Raw genomic sequence first — 21,175 nt, forward strand, 5'->3', positions numbered from 1 at the left:
ATAAGAATAAAAAATAAAAGAAAAAACACACTGACACTGTCGATTTCCCCCCCCCCCCCTTAAAAAAAGAAAGCATTGTAAAAAAACAAAACAAAAAATAAATAAAATAAATTGTAAAAAATAAAAATAAAAAACTACTGACACATGTGCCACTGTCACATGAGATTAAAAAAAGTATCGGTAATCGGTATAGGCGAGTACTTGGGGGGGGGGGGGGGAATTATCGCTACTTGTACTCGGTCTTAAAAAATTGGTATCAGGACAACCCTAACTATAACCAGGGAGGGTGGGTGGGAAGCTCTCTCCTCCCACTGACACTGACGCTGGGGAGGGACCGTCCTTCTCCTAACCCCCTGCTGACTCTTCCTACAGCGAACCCCCCAATCAGGAGCATTCTAAGAACCCCTGCTCCTGTCCACTGTTTCCCCTGTCACGTAAGCCCTACGTTCTATTCCTTTTTGTTATTTACTCCAGGCTTCTCTGTACATCCCCTTGCTGGAAAAACATGGCCCTGTATGGGGCACACACGCAGTGTTGCCAACCGTCCGTATTTTAGCGGACAGTTTGTAAAAACGTGCACTATTTCCCCCCGTTTGTAAATGTCCGTGGTTGCGGAAATGTGCCAGTAAAAATAGCTGAGATCGGTTCGGCTTGGAATTGCGCATTGAGATTGGAGGCAGGGGGTGATTAGAGGAAGGGGGTGATGGTGGCACCACAGAGGGCGGGGGATGGAGAAAGGGGTTGTTGGTGGCACCGCAGAGGGGAATGGAGGCAGGGGGTGTTAGTGGCAGGGGGTGTTGTGGCACTGCAGAGGGGGGTGGTGGCACCGCAGAGGGTGGGGGATGGATACAGGGGTTGTTGGTGGCACCGCAGAGGGGGGTGGGGGCCTGTGGGGATATTGGAGGCAAGGGGAGATTGGTGGCAGGGGGTGTTGGTGGCACCGCAGAGGGGGGTGGTGGCACTGCAGAGGGTGGGGGATGGATACAAGGGTTGTTGGTGGCACCGCAGAGGGGGATGGGGGCCTGAGGGAGATTGGAGGCAAGGGGAGATTGGAGGCAGGGGGTGTTAGTGGCAGGGGGTGATTGGAAAATAATGGCGGCTACACAAAATATTGAAACTTTGGGCCCAATTTGAACATTTTCACTTAGGGGTGTACTCACTTTTGTTACCAGCGGTTTAGACATTAATGGCTGAGGGTTGAGTTATTTTGAGGGGACAGCAAATTTACACTGTTATACAAGCTGTACACTCACTACACAACATTGTAGCAAAGTGTAATTTCTTCAGTTTTGTCACATGAAAAGATAGAATAATATATTTACAAAAATGTGAGGGGTGTACTCACTTTTGTGAGATACTGTGTGTGTGTGTGTGTGTGTGTGTGTGTGTGTGCATATATATATATATATATACACAGGGCTCAAAATTTCAAGTCCTGAGCTACTAGCCAGGCCTCAAGAGTTACTCGCCACCAGTTGCCCCACCTAATTCATACACCGCCCTGCGCCTAATTGCACCCGTAAACACGCCCTCGTAGATTATCTCATGGAATGACAATGTTTTATGCAGAATCAAGTTACAAAATTAAATATTACCAACAACAACTTTAACAAAATGGGACAGGGCACTGGGGGCAGACCAGAGGGACAGGGCACTGGGGGCAGACCAGAGGGACAGGGCACTGGGGGCAGACCAGAGGGACAGGGCACTGGGGGCAGACCAGAGGGACAGGGCACTGGGGACAGACCTGAGGGACGGGGCACTAGAATTAGGTCTCTTCCCCATTCTCTTGCTGTCTCCTCTGCAACTCCCATCCATCCTCTCTCTCTCTCTCTCTCTCTCTCCCATTCATCTCCTCATCAGGAGCCTGTGTGTGCGGCTCCACGTTTTTCAAAAACGTCATTTAAAATGATCGTGTGTGGGCTTCACATCATTTTTCAGGTTCTGTCGTTTTTCGGGTTGTAAAAAAAGATCGTGTGTGGGCTAAAACTACGTAAAAAAACAGCGCATGCTCAGAAGCAAGTTATAAAAAGGGAGCGCTCTGGTAAAACTACCGTTCATAATGGAGTAAGCACATTCATCACGCTGTAACAGACAAAAAACGCGAATCGTCTTTTACTAACACGAAATCGGCTAAAGCAGCCCCAAGGGTGGCGTCATCCGAATGGAACTTCCCCTTTATAGTGCCGTTGTACGTGTTGTACGTCACCACGCTTTGCTACAGCATTTTTTAAAAACGATGGTGCGTAGGCAAGGCCGTTTTAATGATGAAGTTGGGAAAACGTTGTTTTTTGGACGTGCTGAAAAATGATCGTGTGTACGCGGCATGAGAGTTGATACAATGCTGGGAAAAATGCTTAGCAAAGAAATGTGACTATGTGGAAAAGTGATGTCATTTGTTTTTGAAAATTCTGAATAAAAAGAGTTTTATCATCTACTGATCGACGTCTGTACAACCAACTTGTTGGGATTCCCCACTTGATCAGCACCACAGGCAGACAGCGCTGATCAGTGTATTCCGACAATTGGGAAAGTCTCCTTGCTGTCAGGACATAAAGGCTCAGCGGGAGTGTGTGGATGGGGAAATCAAGTATGTTTTTTTTTTTTTAGTTCAACCCACTGGGTGAATGAAAAAAAAATGTCTTATCTATGAGCTGCTTTAGTTATGGATATTGGGAAAAGGGGAGATGTTTTGTAGTCCTGTTTCCGGGTGAAATTGCTGCTTATTCATAGATCCAGTACAGTGATTGAACATTATCACCCTAGGATAAGTGTATTACTGACAGGATTACCAGGCGAAAATAAAAATAGATACTAATGCAGCCATCACATCTAAGGCTTGGTAAGCTGTAATATATTACAATATTGTTCTGAGTGTGTCCTGATGAAGTTAGACAGCGAAACCCGTTGACGCACAGGGACTCACTTTTAGTCATGTATTTTTTATAAATGCCTATTTTAATTCTTTTTAATTAGTTTTTTTGTACCATGCATTGCTATAAATAAATATTGTAATTCATTTTGTATACTCTCCACTGTTCATTGTGCCCTTAAAGTCCGACCTGTGGGCTACCTTTTGCCCTCCTTTTTTTTTTTTCTTTTATACGGATGTGGCCATAGGAGTGTGTTCCTTTTTATATTTTTAGTTTAGACACACTTAAAGAGCATACATAAAGTACCGATGTAAATCGGTTTTGATTCATCACAAATGTTATAGGTTCACTTGAACCGGTTCCCGACCGACTCCTGTACATACATGTCGTCAGAATGGCATGGCTGGGCAAAGTAACGTGTGTATATATACGTCACTTTGAAATTCCCTCCCCTTGCCGCGAGCACCGTGACCGTGGACTCGATGATCGCTGGTGTCCCGCGATCGGGTCACAGAGCTGCAGAACAGGGAGAGGCCAGTGTAAAAAAAGCATCTCCCCGTTCTGCTTAGTGCCACTGATCGTCTGCTCCCTCTCATCAGGATCAGTGACGTGTCACTCGTAGCCACGCCCCCTAACAGTTAGAATCACTGAGAAGAGAAAGAAAGGCGCACCAGCCTTTTGCATTACCGTTTGACAGGCTACAGAGGCCTCTTCATCAGAGCCTCTGTAGCCTTGAAACGCGTCAGCCGGCAGTGACACACCTCGTTTTCCCCCCCTATCTGAGATTGTGGCTCGAGGGGTATTCATCACCATACCATTGTTGACAAGCCTTTTACATTATCTCGTTTGTGAGTAGTTTTATGTTTACTTATTCATTTATTAAACTGTCAAACGGTAATGCACGAGGCTGGTGCGCCTTTCTTTCTCTTCTCTTTGTTCTCTGCTAGGATGTTCCCCGTCCCTGAAGGGCTGCAAGGCTTCTGTTACCAGTTTTGACTTTTGTGGAGATTCCCATGTGGAATATTGATTAACAGTCGGACAATCCACCCGTGCGCAGGAGTTTGTGTGTTTTCAGTTAGAATCACTCCCTAGGACACACTTCCCTGCCCCCTACTGGTTAACCCCTTCCCTGCCAGTGTCATTTACACAGTAATCGGTGCATTTTTATAGCACTAATCGCTGCATAGATGTGAATGGTCCCAAAAATGTGTCAAAAGTGTCTGATGTGTCTACCATAATATCGCAATCTTAATAAAAATCGCAAGTAAAAAAAAATATTATTAAAAATGCCATAAAACTATCCCCTATTTTGTAGGCGCTATAACTTTTGCGCAAACCAAACACTTATTGCTTTGTTTTTGTTTTTTACCAACAATATGTATAGAATACGCATCGGCCTAAACTGTGGAAAAACTTGTTTTTATAGATTTTTTGGGGGGGATATTTATTATAGTAAAAAGTAAAAAATATTGCTTTTTTTTTTTTTTTTTTTAATTGTCGCTCTATTTTTGTTTATAGCGCAAAAAATAAAAACCGCAGAGGTGACCAAATACCACCAAAAGAAAGCTCTATTTGTGGGGGGAAAAAAGGACGCCAATTTTGTTTTGGGAGCCACGTCGCACGACCGCGCAATTGTCAGTTAAAGCGACGCAGTGCCGAATCGCAAAAAGTGCTCTAGTCTTTGGCCAGCCAAATGGTCCGGGGCTGAAGTGGTTAAGAAGCCTGTGTGTGTAATGTTTAGCTTTAGAGGGTAGAAATGATTTTATCACTCATCTACCACATTTTGGTGACTCCAATATCTTCTCACCAGAAAAAATACCTAAAATATTACCAGTGATAAGCAGACACGGCATTTCTATATGACTCTTCATCTGTATTATGTGTATCCCGGATGTTGTGATGATGATCTATATCCATTTCCTGACATCATAGATGGAAGAGATGAGAAGACGGATGATCTGGGAAGATAATCTGAAATTTGTCACCATCCACAATCTGGAGTACAGTCTGGGGCTTCACACTTATGAGGTTGGAATGAACCATCTGGCAGACATGGTAAGAACGTGTCTGCAGATCTGTACAGTAATTTAAAACTAAAATTAAATTATTTCCATTTTCATTACATATGTAATTTTATTTTGGGTCTCCATGCTTCTCTATGCAATGCAGGAAGGTCGTGACTGGTGGGAGGGGCCTGCAGGATGCTGTAATAGCGTCCCAAAAACATCACAGCACCCTGCCTCAGTACTTCTCTCAAGAGCCTTCAGCCCTGATACAAGCAGTGGGAGGGGTTATGCAAATATCCGAATTTCTTAATGATTGGATGTCAATATTGCACGATTGTTGGTATTAGAGGAAACAAATAGTGTCCCATCACTGGTGTCGGTGGGAAGAATAGTGCCCCATTGTTGAGGTCACTGGTAGGATTAGTGCCCTATTGTTGGTATCGGTGACAGGAATTATGCTCAATTCCTGATGTCGAAAGGAATAGTGCCTTGTATTAGTGGGAGGAATATTGCCCCAAGGGCCTGATAAAGGCAAGTAAAGGGCCAAATCCGGCCCCCGGGCCACAGTTTGGAGACCACTGATCTGGAGGATTAGGGTGCATTTGCACGCAGGTAGTGCCCACATGTAACGTTGAGAATCAATGATTGAAAGAACTGAAATCCAATGAAGGGATGGGCCCCAGGGACAGTCAGGCTGGGGAGAAATTATTATATATATATATATTTTTTTTTTTTAAGCCTGTGGTGTGTGAACACATTCAGACTCCACCCGGTGCAAAAAAAAGTGCACACAAAAAAGTGAATCAGAAAACGTGCACAGGGGTATACACATGGTGGTCCTCCGAAGAGAAATTACCCTAGCCTTGATCCCCCAGGGTGCAAGGCTCCTGACGGGGACTGGGGGACTTCACTGGTTCACCAGGCCAAAACCAGGTGGGCCCCGTTCTCAGGGAGGTCTGCATTGGTGGTCAGGGAAGAGATGTCTTCTTGCATTGGTGGTCAGGGAAGAGATGTCTCCTTGCATTGGTGGTCAGGGAAGAGGTGTCTCCTTGCATTGGTGGTCAGTAAAGAGGTGCCTTCTTGCATTGGTGGTCAGTAAAGAGGTGTCGTCTTGCATTGGTGGCCAGAAAAGTGGTGTTTCCTTGCATTGTTGGCCACGGAAGAGTGTCTCCTTGCATTGGTGGTCAGTAAAGAGGTGCCTTCTTGCATTGGTGGCCAGGGAAGATGTGTCTCCTTGCATTGGTGGTCAGTAAAGAGGTGCCTTCTTGCATTGGTGGCCAGGGAAGATGTGTCTCCTTGCATTGGTGGCCAGGGATGAGGTGCCTTCTTGCATTGGTGGCCAGGGAAGAGGTGTCTCCTTGCATTGGTGGCCAGGGAATAGGTGTCTCCTTGCATTGGTGGCCAGGGAATAGGTGTCTCCTTGCATTGGTGGCCAGGAAATAGGTGTCTCCTTGCATTGGTGGCCAGGGAATAGGTGTCTCCTTGCATTGGTGGCCAGGGAAGAGGTGCCTCCTTGCATTGGCGGCCAGGAAAGAGGTGTCTCATTGTATTGATGGTCAGTAGTGGGAGGGGGGGGGTTGAATTCACCTGAATGGTCTGCAGGCAATGCACCTACTTATTCATAGCACCTGGGGTGGAACTCTCCAACTGCCCTATCCTTGATACTTCTCTATAAATGGGTGTAAGCACACTAAAACATACATAAAAGTGAAGAAGACCTATAAATTAAAATTTACATTTCCGAGATGTTTTTATTCTTCTCTTTTCATTCCAGACATCGGAGGAAGTAGTGGCCACAATGACGGGTTTTCGGGCTCCTGAGATCACAGAACTGAATTCCACGAAACAATTTGCTAAACAGAATGATAAAGTTCCATATTCAGTTGACTGGAGAACTAAAGACTGTGTCACAGAAGTGAAGGACCAGGTATGTCACTGTTACAGATGTTTTCCACTTCAGACTAGAGTTGTACCCACTTCCTAATCCTACGTGGGGTACAATAAGGTCCCAGTCCTAAGAATACACTGTTGAATATTATTTTGGAAGGTAAATGGAAAACAAGAGGTTCAGGAGTCCAAGAGTACCTATATCCTCATAGAAGTCCAAAGACAAGAAGCCAACACATTTCTGTTGAATGTCGCTTCATCAGGGCCTTTGAGGCTGTTTTGTGTTCGAGAGTCATTGTGCTCTACAGTATGGATAGGGTTGCCACATTTTCTTCAAGCCAAACACGAACACTTCAGCATCGCACAGCAATTTTTTTTCATTGTGTAGCGCCCTGCTACTTTCATAGCTGGTGCTGCCTTAAATTTAGAGGGTGGTCTGAGATTTAGTTGCCTCTGGCAGTGTTGTTTGCCAAAGTTGGGCCTCTGTTCCAGCCATGGCTGTGCTGTGAGTGACCACTATTGCTGTCTGGGGTGCCTGTGCCACCCCAGGCCAGGGGTGGCAGCAGTCAAGTCGGGGCGTGTTGGGTGTTTTTTTCTCGGCGGCCAATCAGTGAGGGTCGATCGCCTCGCTTTGTATGCTGGGGGAGAGTGCTTGGGGGACAGACTTCATTGGTTCGCAGTCGTCGATCGCTGGTCTGTCGTCCCACACCCCCCTTGTGTGGCCCCTCATGGCCGGGGGTGCGTGTTCAAGTGTTTCTTGCTCCGGGACCACAGTGGTCCGGGGTTGTGATCACATTATAACGGCATAGGCAAGCGATTAATGGACATACTACAGCAATTTTTACTGATAATAGGCTTTTAGAAAGAATGTTCATGAAATGCTGAAACATACAACTGTTGGTGTGATGGCACAACTGCATTAGCAGACACCACTGGGCAGATTAGCCCAGCAGTACATTGTTTGGTAACTGTATCTTAATTATGGACCATTTAATTCAATGCATCCATTCAAGCCTATGTAGTTGGATGGGAGCATACTCTCAAATACCTGCATGCAGTTCAGGTACACTTCACACACAGTGTAATGACCGGTATCACATTTAACTGCTTGCCGCCTGGCTCGCGCAGTTAGACGTCGGCAGAATGGCACAGCTGCGCAAAGTGAGGTGTGTGTGTGTGTATATATATATATATATATATATATATATATATATATATATATATATATAATGTCACACTGAATTTCGTGCCGTGCGGACACGTGCCTGCAACGAGCACTGGGACCACGCCCATGGGAGAAAGGGGAATGGGGAGAGGCCAGTGTAAATAAGGCATCTCCCTGTTCTGCCTAGTGAAAGGTTACTGATCGTCTGATCGTGTCACAAGTAGCCCCTACAGTAAGAATCACTCCCTAGGACACACTTAACCCCTTCCTAGCCCCCTAGTGGTTAACCCCTCCCCTGCTATTGTAATTTACACAGTAATCAACATTTTTATAGCACTGATCACTGTATAAATGACAATGGTCCCAAAATGGCGTCAAGTGTCCGATGTGTCCGCCATAATGCCGCAGTCATAATAAAAATCGTTGCTCGCCGCCATTATTAGTAAAAAAAAATATTAATAAAAATGACATAAAACTATCCCCTATTTTGTAGATGCTATAACTTTTGCCTAAACCAGTGGCGTCACTAGGGTTGGTGTCACCTGGTGCAATAAAATGTGGTGTCCCCCCCACCGGTCACTGTTCAATCCAGTGGACTGAGCAGGCTAGTGCATAAGCACAGCTCTCCCCTGTGTAATCCCCCTAATGGAACCCCCCCCCCCGTGTAATCTCCCTAATGGAATCCCTGTATAATCCACCTAATGGAACCCCTGTGTAATCCACCTCCACCTAACGGAACCCCCCCGTGTAATCCCCCCTAATGGAACCCCCTTGAATCCCCCCTAATGGAACCCCCTTGAATCCCCCCTAATGGAACCCCCGTGTAATCCCCCTAATGGAACCCCCGTGTAATCCCCCTAATGGAACCCCCTGTGTAATCTCCCTAATGTAACCCCCCCTGCAATCTTCCTAATGTAACCCTGTGCAATCCCCCTAATGTAACCCCCCCCATATCTCCCCTCCCTACAGTCACAGACCTCAGATCAGCGCGCTCTGTCCACATCGATGTTCCTTCCTTCCTCCTCCTCCTAGGCTCCTCCTAATGTTGTGGAGGTACTGTCAGTGTGGAGGAGGAACCTAGGCTCCGTCGGTCTGAGGAGTGTGTGTAATTGTTGTGATAGGCAGCCTGCACCTGCGACATGAGGGCGCCGTGCACTATGGCACTCCGGAGCTGTCTGCCTCACAACAAAATTCTTACTCGTCCTCCCTCCCCGAACATCACAGGGAGGGAGGAGATACTGGAGCGGTAGTGCGCAGGGGAAGGAGAAAGAGGAGAGAGCCGTGGCGCCTCTCTCAATCCAGCATCGTGACGGGTGTCACCCGGGTGCGGCCCGCACCCCCCTAGCAACGCCACTGGCGCAACCCAATCAATAAACGCTTATTGCGATTTTTTTTTTCTCCAAAAATATGTAGAAGAATACGTATCGGCCTAAACTGAGGAAATTTGTTTTTTTATATATATATATTTTTGGGGGATATAAATTATAGCAAAAGGTAAAAAATATTGCTTTTTTTTCCAAATTGTCGCTCTATTTTTGTTTATAGCGCAAAAAATAAAAACCGCAGAGGTGATCAAATACCACCAAAAGAAATCTCTATTTGTGGTAAAAAAAGACATCAAATTTGGGAGCCACGTCGCTCGACTGCGCAATTTTCAGTTAAGGCTACGCAGTGCCGAATCCCAAAAAGTGCTCTGGTCATTTGGCAGCCAAATACTCCGGGGCTGAAGTGGTTAAAGGAGCTCTTGTTGAGTGTTAATAAACTGTGCCCTGAAAGCAACCCTGACCGGTATGGCAATAATCCCCAATGCCAGCTTCAAGAAAGAGAAGAGTTATTATATTCACCCTTATGGTGGCCCACGTCTCCTACTTTCCCTCTGTTCTCATTCTATAGCCCCTGTAAGCTTATGGTGGCCCACGTCTCTTCCTTTCCCTCTGTTCTCATTCTATAGCCCCTGTAAGCTTCTTCTGCATTCAACACTTCTGGGAGTGTTGAATATCTGTGTCTTCCACTGCTCTGTGTAGTTTCTTCTTCTGACAATTTCACATCACTTAGTCCTATAGTGACATAGCCAGTTGGAGGAAGGAATCAATTTGCAAGGTGGGGGACAAAAGTATCCGACACTCTGGAAAGTGTTGAATGCTGAAGAACATGGTGAAGGCTGCAGGGCCAGAACATAGGAGTGGTGGGATACATGGCCAACTGGTGAGGTGAGTATAATACCTCTAACTCTAACATGGAACTGTCATTGGGGATTATAGAAAGACCTATCAGGGTTGCTTTAACATAGGTCTAATAGGACTAATGTGGAACCCAAGCCAAAACATTTTTATTTCAGTTTGTGGAGGAATAAAACGTCTTTCCCCTTCGTTCCTTCTGGTATACCAACTGCCCTCACGTTATTACGTCTCATCCTATTCTCTAAGTCGTCAAGACGCATTGCATGGTGAGCCGTCAACATAACATTTTGCTTCATCTCCCACATCAATGGCTCCATATTGTCCTCCACCGAGTTAACACGGCCCTCCAGTCCTCTCCCTTAGTTTTTGCATGTCCTGCCTTATAAAGGAGACTTCTGCTTTCATCCCCTTTATCTCAGCCGTTAGCACAGTGATGGATGTAGTGCAGCCTGTAACAGCTGCCATTATGTCTCTCAATGTGGGTTCTGGGCCTTCCTCTGGGGATTGTAGTACTTCCATATGGGAGGAAGTATGTGCACTTACTTTATCCCAGTATTTGTACAGTTAAAACTGCTAGTAATTTTACAAAACTCATGATAATTTGCATTACCATTATTCCTTTATTTGGGGGGGGGGGGGGGTCTGGTGAATAAACATTGTACAGTCACAATGTATTTGATCTTTAGCATTGTACATATTTGCAGGGACACTGTGGATCTTGCTGGGCTTTCAGTGCAACAGGCGCTCTGGAATGCCAGATGAAGCTGAAGACCGGAAGGTTGCAGTCGCTGAGCGAACAGGAGCTTGTGGATTGCAGCAGGAGATATGGAAACCACGGATGTAATGGAGGATGGATGGAATTGGCCTTTAGATACATCGTTGATCATGGACTTGCACTGGAATCCTCATACCCGTACCAAGGAGAGGTAATCAAAAACAGTCCTGAGATACTATCAGGATCTCTGTAAGATGCTTCTAAAAATCTTAATTGTATATTGCAGTGCCATTCCTTTTAGTTTGGCACCCCCAAAGCACCTAGGCGGCAACCCAGAATGCATAGATGCAAACCACGGTATAAAAAATGGTGCAGGTTTGATTGTATGTGGGTTGTGGTGCTTTGGTGGTCCATTGAGAAATAATGGACTGTGTAATGTAGCTCACATTGGCCGGAGTCGCAGACACTGGCTCAAATTTATGCCGCCGTAGCGTATCTCCTTTACGCTACGCCGACGCAGCGCAGAGAGGCAAGCATGGAATTCACAAAGCACTTCCTCCCAAAACTGCACTGGGTTTCCAAGGCGTAAGTCGGCGTAAGTGGAAGTGGGCGTGAGCCATGCTAATGAGGCGTGACCCCATGAAAATTATGTTCCGAGCGCCAGACAGATACGTATCGCCAACTGCCCATGCGCCGTCCCGTGGACGCATCCCAGTGCGCATGCTCACAAATACGTCGGAACCACTGTCTAAGATACGCCGGATCACTGCCTATGGCGTGAACGTAACCTACGCCTAGTCATATTCACGTCCTACGTAAACTATGTAAAATACGCCGGTTTGTGTTCCCTGGTGCAGCCCTTTGAATGGATGCTGCTGAGTTACACCTCCTTTATGGGGCATAACTTTACGCCGGACTTATGACTTTACACGCACTGCGTCGGACGGACGTTCGTGAATCGGCGTACCTTCCTCATTTGCATATGTGAATAGAAAATCAATGGGAGCGCCAAATACGTCCAGCGTAAATGTGCGCCCACTCTACGCCGGTGTAGGCAAGTTACGTCGGCTGGATGAAGCCTATTTTCAGGCGTATCTTAGTTTCTGAGTCCGGCGCACAGATACGACGGCGCATATTTGCACTTACGCGGCGTATCTGGAGATACGTCGGCGCAAGTGCTTTGTGAATCCGGGCCTATATATTTGCAAATACCATGTTACATGTACAGTACATACATTACCCCAACACACTGGTATTCTCCATGAGCCCACCTGAAAACTATGTCCCTGGGCAACCTCCTATTTTCCTGTTATAATCCGACACTCATGCTACTGTATATGCTAAAAAGTTAATTGTATTGAATGGGATACTTGGCTTCAGTGATTGGTTGGAGCTCTATTTTTTTGGGGAGGGGGCGCAAACAAACTGGGAAAAAAATTATCAATTGCAGCTTCTGTGCCATCAAACGCAGCCACTGTACCCATAAATTGCCGTCACTGTGCCATCAAACGCAGCCACTGTATCCATCAATTGCCGCCAGTGTGCCCCATCAAATGCTACCAGTGTGTCGATCAATTGCCACTACTGTGCCCCATCAGATGCTGCCAGGGTTCCCCATCAGATGCTGCCAGGGTGCCCCATCAGATGCTGCCAGTGTGCCCATCAATTGCCACTACTGTGCCCCATCAGATGCTGCCAGTGTGCCCATCAATTGCCACTACTGTGCCCCCATCAGATTCTGCCAGTGTGCCCATCAATTGCCGCTACTGTGCCCCATCAGATGCTGCCAGTGTGCCCATCAATTGCCACTACTGTGCCCCCCATCAGATTCTGCCAGTGTGCCCATCAATTGCCGCTACTGTGCCCCATCAGATGCTGCCTGTGTGCCCATGAGGCATTATTCCTCCCACTGACGCCAATGATGAGGCATTATTCCTCCCACTGACGCCAATGATGAGGCATTATTCCTCCCACTGACGCCAATGATGAGGCATTATTCCTCCCACTGACGCCAATGATGAGGCATTATACCTCCCACTGACGCCAATGATGAGGCATTATTCCTACCACTGACGCCAATGATGAGGCATTATTCCTCCCACTGACAATATTGATGGGGCCAACCGACACCAACAATGGGACACTATTCCTCCTACTACTGACCACGGTTGCTATGTTATTTACTTGCTGCCACTGACATCTTCTACGATCGGGTCCGCTGTTCCAGCGGGGACGGTCATGGAGAAAAGGCCCGGGTCACTAGCACACCGCCGGCGGCGCGCTCGCAACCCACGGCTGGGATCTTAAAGGGCGACATGCATGTATGCCCTTGTGCCCAGCCATGCCATTTTGTCGACGTATATCGCCGTGCGGCGGTCCTCAAGCGGTTAATAAAAACATACATTTAATGATATATTAGTGAGTGCAGAGCTGAAATAATTTGTGTCTTTCATATACTGTATGCCTGGAATTCAGTTTTAATTGGTTGGCATGGGCAATAAGTTATCAGAAACTTTAACCTGTACTTAATTGTATTGATTTTATCCATTCACCAGCAAGGCATCTGCTCCTCTGCTCCTAACGCTGTTACATGCCGGGGTTATGAGATGTTGCCATTTGGAAATGAACTGGCTCTTCAACAAGTGGTGGGAACCGTGGGACCCGTGTCTGTGACTGTGGATGCTTCTCAATGGTCTTTCTATCTGTACACAAGAGGTGTGTATGAAGTATTTGTATCCACTTTCAGCAGGCAGTAATGCTTTCCACCCTCTTAAAAGTTAAAGGCATTTTAGAGGTGCTTCTGCTGCCTCCTGATATCTGTTTTTTGCATCTTTTAACTGTTATTTTTTAAATGCTGAATGGCAATTTTATATTGCTAATCCGCGTCGCAACCACGAGCCAAGCGTAAGGCTCGCTGTTATGGTGCAGCCACATGGAGCCCAATGGGCAAGTTTGACAGGAGGTACTTTAAAGCGGAGTTCCACCCTAAAAATTAACTTCCTATTAACAGCTTGCCTTTAATGTAAAAAAAAAAAAAAAAAAACAGCTCTGGCTGTTACTGGGCAGATTTCATAATCTGCCTAGTTCCTATTCCTAGGTGGTTCAACTTCCTGTCCTAAGACCCCATTGCCTCCTGGGAAATAATGAAACTCATTTCCCAAGAGTCTCTGGGCATTACTGTGCCTAAAAATCGTCCAGCATGCACCTCTCCCTAAAAACCAGGAAGAAAAAGGAACTGGGCTTCACATGTGTATAACCCATCCCAAAACCATGTGTATTAACCACTTCCTTACTGGGCACATATATCCCTTCCTGACCAGGTGAAATTTCAGCTTGTGGCACTGCGTCACTTTAACTGACAATTGCGCGGTCGTGCGACGTGGCTCCCAAACAAAATTGACGTCCTTTTTTCCCCACAAATAGAGCTTCCTTTTGGTGGTATTTGATCACCTCTGCGGTTTTTATTTTTTTTACCGCTATAAACAAAAATAGAGCGACAATTTTGAAAAAAAAAACAATATTTTTTACTTGTTGCTGTAATAAATAGCCCAATTTTTTTTTTAAAAAATGTTTTTTCTCAGTCTAGGCGATACGTATTCTTCTACATATTTTTGGTAAAAAAAATAAAATAAAAAAAATCGCAAGAAGCGTCTGGTTTGCGCAAAAGTTATTGCGCTTACAAAATAGGGGACAGAATTATTATTATTTTTTATTTTTTTTTACTACTAATGGCAGCGATCAGCATTTTTTTCGCGACTGCGACATTATGGCGGACACATCGGACACTTTTGACACATTTTTGGCGCCATTCACATTTATACAGCGATCAGTGCTATAAATATGCACTAATTACTGTATAAATGTGACTGGCATTGAAGGGGTTAACACTAGGGGGTGAGGAAGGGGTTAAATGTGTACCCTGAATTGTGTTCTAACTGTGGGGGAAGGGGGGTGACTGATCTATGTCCCTATGTACAAGGGACACAGATCGGTCTCCTCTCTCCCCTGACAGGACGTGGAGCTCTGTGTTTACACACAGAGCTCCACGTCTTGTCCCTGTAGCCGCCGATCCCGAGTGCCTGGCGGACATCACGGCCGCCAGGCACTCGCATCGGCATCTCAGCGATGCGGCGAGCACGCGCGCGCCGCTGACTGCGCGCGCAGGCTGTATAAACACGGCCAGTTAGAGATTTAGAACCTCCACCGCGGCCGTATAAAGTCGTACGGCCGTCGGGTAGTGGTTAATATGGAGTTGCTCGCCCACCACCCTTTGCAGCTGTACTAGTGCCTACTAAGGATGAGCTGAACCCCGCCCCCGGCTCTATTTGTACCAGAAAAATGTAAAAAAAATACAGTTAAAGTCTATGGGACACGAACATGAAAAATCTAAATTCCTATTCTTAAAGGCTTATATGCAAGTTATTGCCATAAAAAATGGGGGCGGGGTCACCCGTTTACGTCACTGGGTGGCCCCGCCCTCAGCTATATAACATCTTAAGCTCAACAACGTGGATGGGTTGTCCATTTTTTTATTATACTAGTGGCCATATAGTAGATCAATACTTTTTTTTAATTTACAGTTGTTAGTATATACAGAAATTTAAGCTAACCTGTTTACCATCTTTTCTATTTTGTGTACTAGGTGTGTACTATGACCCCAACTGCCGTCCAGGGAACATTAACCATGCAGTGCTGGCAGCTGGATACGGTACAGAGAATGGAGCTGACTACTGGCTGATTAAAAACAGGTATACATTTTACAAATAAAAAGGGAAAAATTGAGAACTTCATAAAGAGTATGTGTGGATAAAAAGTCTACACAAAGTCATTCCGCTATAGGTATAATTGGCACTTATCCAGCGCTGAAGAGCTGATCTGTGAAACAGGAGAATAATGTATTGTGTCAATTTATGTATCGTAGGAAAGATATCAAATTGTTGTCTAAAGGTTCGTGATGGCAGGTGGCCGCGATGTCCGCCGGGCACTCGCAATTGGCCGTGATCACGGCAGGAGTGTGGATCTGTGTGTGTAAACATTCCTGTCAGAGGTGAGGAGACCGATCCGTGTTCCTCTGTACTGGGAACACACATCGATCGGTCTCTTCCCCTCCCCCTACAGTAAAAATCACTCCCAGGGAACATATTTAACCACTTCAGCGCCCCCTAGTGTTAACCCCTTCGCTAGCAGTCACATTTACACCGTAATCGGTGGAGTTTTATAGCACTAATCGCTGAATAAATGTGAATGACCCCAAAATGTATCAAAGGTGTCTGATTTGTCCGTCGCAATGTCACGGTCACAATAATCGCCGCTATTACAGTGGGGGAGATGTCTGTGGATATTACAGTGGGGGAGAATGTCTGTGGGTATTACAGTGGGGGAGATGTCTGTGGATATTACAGTGGGGGAGATGTCTGTGGATATTACAGTGGGGAGATGTCTGTGGATATTACAGTGGGGGAGATGTCTGTGGATATTACAGTGGGGAGATGTCTGTGGATATTACAGTGGGGGAGATGTCTGTGGATATTACAGTGGGGGAGATGTCTGTGGATATTACAGTGGGGGGGATGTCTGTGGACATTACAGTGGGGGAGATGTCTGTGGACATTACAGTGGGGGAGATGTCTGTGAATATTACAGTGGGGGAGATGTCTGTGAATATTACAGTGGGGGAGATGTCTGTGGATATTACAGTGGGGGAGATGTCTGTGGATAATACAGTGGGTGGGGGAGAAGTCTGTGGATATTACAGTGGGGGGGGGGGAGAAGTCTGTGGAGATTACAGTGGGGGGGGAGAAGTCTGTGGAGATTACAGTGGGGGGGAGAAGTCTGTGAATATTACTGTGGGGGATATGTCTGTGGATATTACAGTGGGGGAGATGTCTGTGGATATTACAGTGGGGGAGATGTCTGTGAATATTACAGTGGGGGAGATGTCTGTGAATATTACAGTGGGGGAGATGTATGTGAATATTACAGTGGGGGAGATGTCTGTGAATATTACAGTGGGGGATATGTCTGTGAATATTACAGTGGGGGAGATGTCTGTGGATATTACAGTGGGGGAGATGTCTGTGGATAATACAATGGGTGGGGGAGATGTCTGTGGATATTACAGTGGGGGGGGGAAGTCTGTGGATATTACAGTGGGGGAGATGTCTGTGAATATTACAGTGGGGGAGATGTCTGTGGATAATACAGTGGGTGGGGGAGAAGTCTGTGGAGATTACAGTGGGGGGGATGTCTGTGGATATTGCAGTGGGGGAGATGTCTGTGGATATTGCAGTGGGGGTGATGTCTGTGGATTACAGTGGGTGGGGGAGATGTCTGTGGATATTACAGTGGGGAGATGTCTGTGAATATTACAGTGGGGGAGAAGTCTGTGGAGGTTAAAGTGGGGGGGAGAAGTCTGTGAATATTACAGTGGGGGTGATGTCTGTGGATTACAGTGGGTGGGGGAGATGTCTGTGGATATTACAGTGGGGGAGAGGTCTGTGGATATTACAGTGGGGGAGATGTCTGTGAATATTACAGTGGGGGAGATGTCTGTGGATATTACAGTGGGGGAGATGTCTGTGGATATTACAGTGGGGGAGATGTCTGTGGATATTACAGTGGGGGAGATGTCTGTGGATATTACAGTGGGGGAGATGTCTGTGGATATTACAGTGGGGTAGATGTCTGTGGAGATTACAGTGGGGGAGATGTCTGTGGATATTACAGTGGGGGAGAGATGTCTGTGGATATTACAGTGGGGTAGATGTCTGTGGAGATTACAGTGGGGAGATGTCTGTGGATTACAGTGGGGATGAAGTCTGTGGATATTACAGTGGGTGGGGGAGATGTCTGTGGATATAACAGTGGGGGAGAAGTCTGTGGATATTACAGAAAATATACAGTAAAATATTTACAAAAATGTGAGGGCTGTACTCACTTTTGTGAGATACTGTATATATTTACGAGGTTGATTGCTTTGGAGTTTTTCAATGTATATATTTTGATGCACATATGACACATTGCTTATTGATTGTTACCATTAAGACAGTGCACTATTTATGGTAAAAAATGTTTTTAGATCCTAGGATTTTCTGTGCAGCGGTCTTTATATTATGAGGGGCTAAGTGCAACCTTATATAATGCATATAAAATGTTACTTGGCTTTATTTTTTATTATCAGATAAAACTTGGCTTTATTGGTAAACTACAAATACAGCTCCTCGGGATTGGCTGGGTCAGATTTCAAGTGGACCTTTCACCAAACATAGCATTCCTGCCCCCCCTACTCTCTGAAATACAGCATCCCTAAAAAAATTATGATGGCCTCAAAAAACAATGGAAATTCCACGTTGGCCATTGAAGTGACCAGGTACCTAGGCAGTTGGTCACATTTTGCCTACTAAAGAGGATCAACTATACTCAAGATTTCAGAATAGTAGTGTACAGGCCCGTCTGAAGTTTGCTAATGAACATCTGAATGATTCAGAGGAGAGCTGGGTGAAAGTGCTGTGGTCAGAGGAGACCAAAATCACGCTCTTTGGCATCAACTCAACTTGCCATGTTTGGAGGAGGAATGCCGACTATGACCCCAAGAACATCATCCCCACCGTGAAACATGGTGGTGGAAAAATTATGCTTTGCGGGTGTTTTTCTGCTAAGGGGACAGGACAACTTAACCGCATCAAAGGGGTGGGGCCATGTACCATCAAATCTTGGGTTAGAACCTCCTTCCCTCAGCCAAACTCAAGATTCCAGAATAGTAGTGTAGGACAGCCGCAGCCATATTTAATGATGGTATCACTTTAAAAGCAACATTCTACTAGAACTCTGCAGAGAATATTAAGTGTGTGCCAAATTTCTGTAATATTATTTGTATATGTTCTTTGCAGCTGGGGCAGAGACTGGGGCGATGGAGGGTACATCAAAATGGCCAGAAATCGTGACAACCATTGTGGAATCGCCAACTACTGTGTCTATCCGGTTGTGTGAGAGTGGAAATGCTGGATATCCTTTCCATACCTAGCTATGAGTAAGACCCTGTTTGGGCCGAAGCGCGCGTGCCGGCTTTACTATATTGGCTTTCCGTACCTTGCATTTGGTCTGCTTTTCATTGCAACAATAAAACGATCTATGCTGTGTTTGCAAGATATCGATGATTCTTTATTTCAGAAAAATCAACCAACAAGGCATAAAGGACGTGGGTAGCAACTGAAATCATTGTTGTTCTTACTGACAAAGGTCTTGGAATTGTGATGTTAAGCCACACCCACAAATTGTAAAAAAAAAAAGGTGGAGTTTAGATACTAAGTCTCTTATTAAAAAAATCAGTTGTCCAACGCCCGGCGTCATAAGACGGTGGGACGAAGACCCTCTCGTTGTGGGCGGACGTCATATGACGTCACGCCTTCCCGAGCCACTAGGGGGCGCGCACCGCCGGGAACCCGATGTGCGTGCCTGGCGGCTGCAATGTCAGCCGGGCACCCGCGATTGCCCAGTAACTGAGCAGGACCGTGGATCTGTGTATGTAAACACACAGATCCAATTCCTGTCAGGGAGAGGAGAACGATGGTGTGTCCCTTGTACATAGGGACACCGATCGGTCACCTCCCCCAGTCAGTCCCCTCCCCCCACAGTAAGAATCACTCCCCAGGGAACACATTAACCCCTTGATCGCCCCCTAATGTTAACCCCTCCCTTGACAGTCATATTTATACAGCAATCAATGCATTTTTATAGCACGGATCACTGTATAAATGTGAATGGTCCCAAAAATGTGTCAAAAGTGTCCGTCGCAATATCGCAGTCACGATAAAAATCACAGATCGCCACCATTACTAGTAAAAGATAAATAATAAAAATGCTATAAATCTATCCACTATTTTTTTTTACCAAAAATATGTAGAAGAATACGTATCGGCCTAAACTGAGGAAAAAATTGTGTTTAAAAATTTTTTGGGATATTTATTATAGCAAAAAGAAAAAATATTCTGTTTTTTTTTTCTAACTTGTCCCTCTTCTTTTGTTTATAGCACAATAAATAAAAAACGCAGAGGTGATCAAATACCACCAAAAGAAAGCTCTATTTGTGAGGAAAAAATGATAAACATTTCATTTGGGTACAGTGTTGTATGACCGCGCAATTGTCATTCAAAATGTGACAGCTCTGAAAGCGGAAAAATGGCTTGGGCAGGAAGGGGGTGAAAGTGCCCTGTAGGCAAGTGGTTAAAGTATATCTGCACTTAAAGGGATTGTAAAGGCTAGTGTAAAAATATATATATATATATATATATATATATATATATATATATAAACAAATATGTTCTACTTCCCTCCTGTATTTCCTGTTTTTATTTTTTTAAACAAAACTTTGTCTTTCCTTTGCCATATTATGTGCCGATATTCTGAACATTTAAAAAAAAAGTTTTTTACTGTCCTTTTACATTTTTTTTTTTTTTAATCACTTATTTCTGTCACAAGAAACGTAAACACTCCTATTGACAGTAATAGGCAGTAACAGGTACTTTTTATGAAGGGATTGGGGGTCTATAAGACTCCAAACCAGTGTTTCTCAACTCCGGTCCCCAAAGCGCCTCAACAGGTCATGTTTTCAGGCTATCCATTATTTTGCACACGTGATTTGATAAGTTTCACTGCCTTGATTACCACAGCCATTTGATCTGAGGGAAATCCTGAAAACATGACCTGTTGGGGCGCCTCGAGGACTGAAGTTGAGAAACACTGCCACGAACCCCTCCTCTGCACTTGAAAGTATTCAAAACTTTAAGATCTGCGTTTTTGAATACTTTCTATTTTTTTAAAACTGATGTCATTTTAAGAGGCCAGTAATCCGGGAAGTGAGGTCATGATATCGCTTCTGGGTTATTAGATCCGAGACCTGAACAAAGCCTTGGCTTTGTTTGGGTCTTCGAGCAGCAGTGAACGTGCTGGCTTGTTGCTCGGTGCCTCCCGGTGGGACAGGAGAGCCCGGGTGAGTGGCAGAAGGGGGTACCCTTCCGCTGCTTGTAATAACAGCCAAACGGCTGCTGAGCCGCATCGGTTGTTTATTACAATAAAGCGGACCAACCGCGCTAAAGAACGGAACTGGTGTGATGAATGTAGCTGCATGCATCACCCCGGTAAAACCCCTTGAACTCTGATACATATTTTTTGGAACTGTGAAGGAGTGAAAGAATTCTGGAAGATGGTGTCAGAGGAAATAGAAGAGATAACTGAAATGTCTCTCGGAGAGAACCCAGCGGTCTACCTGCTGTTAGATATCCCGATATCAGTAGTAAATTATAAAAAATCTTTGGTAAGACATTTACTAATAACAGCTAGAGCATGCATTC

General features: G+C 45.4%; 1 protein-coding gene across 1 annotated transcript in view; it reads left to right on the forward strand.

The window, feature by feature from the left end:
- LOC120920090 (cathepsin S-like) overlaps positions 1-18,973 on the forward strand; it is a 34,748-nt gene extending 15,775 nt beyond the window's left edge. Inside the window, exons 3-8 of the mRNA XM_040332004.1 lie at positions 4,806-4,928; positions 6,654-6,806; positions 10,816-11,037; positions 13,382-13,541; positions 15,469-15,574; positions 18,716-18,973. Coding sequence (XP_040187938.1) covers positions 4,806-4,928; positions 6,654-6,806; positions 10,816-11,037; positions 13,382-13,541; positions 15,469-15,574; positions 18,716-18,815 — 864 coding nt within the window. The 3' untranslated portion in view covers positions 18,816-18,973. The remainder of the gene's footprint in view (positions 1-4,805; positions 4,929-6,653; positions 6,807-10,815; positions 11,038-13,381; positions 13,542-15,468; positions 15,575-18,715) is intronic.
- Positions 18,974-21,175: the final 2,202 nt, after the last annotated feature.

The sequence above is a fragment of the Rana temporaria genome, chromosome 13, assembly GCF_905171775.1.
Source record: "Rana temporaria chromosome 13, aRanTem1.1, whole genome shotgun sequence".
Lineage (NCBI taxonomy): Eukaryota > Metazoa > Chordata > Amphibia > Anura > Ranidae > Rana > Rana temporaria.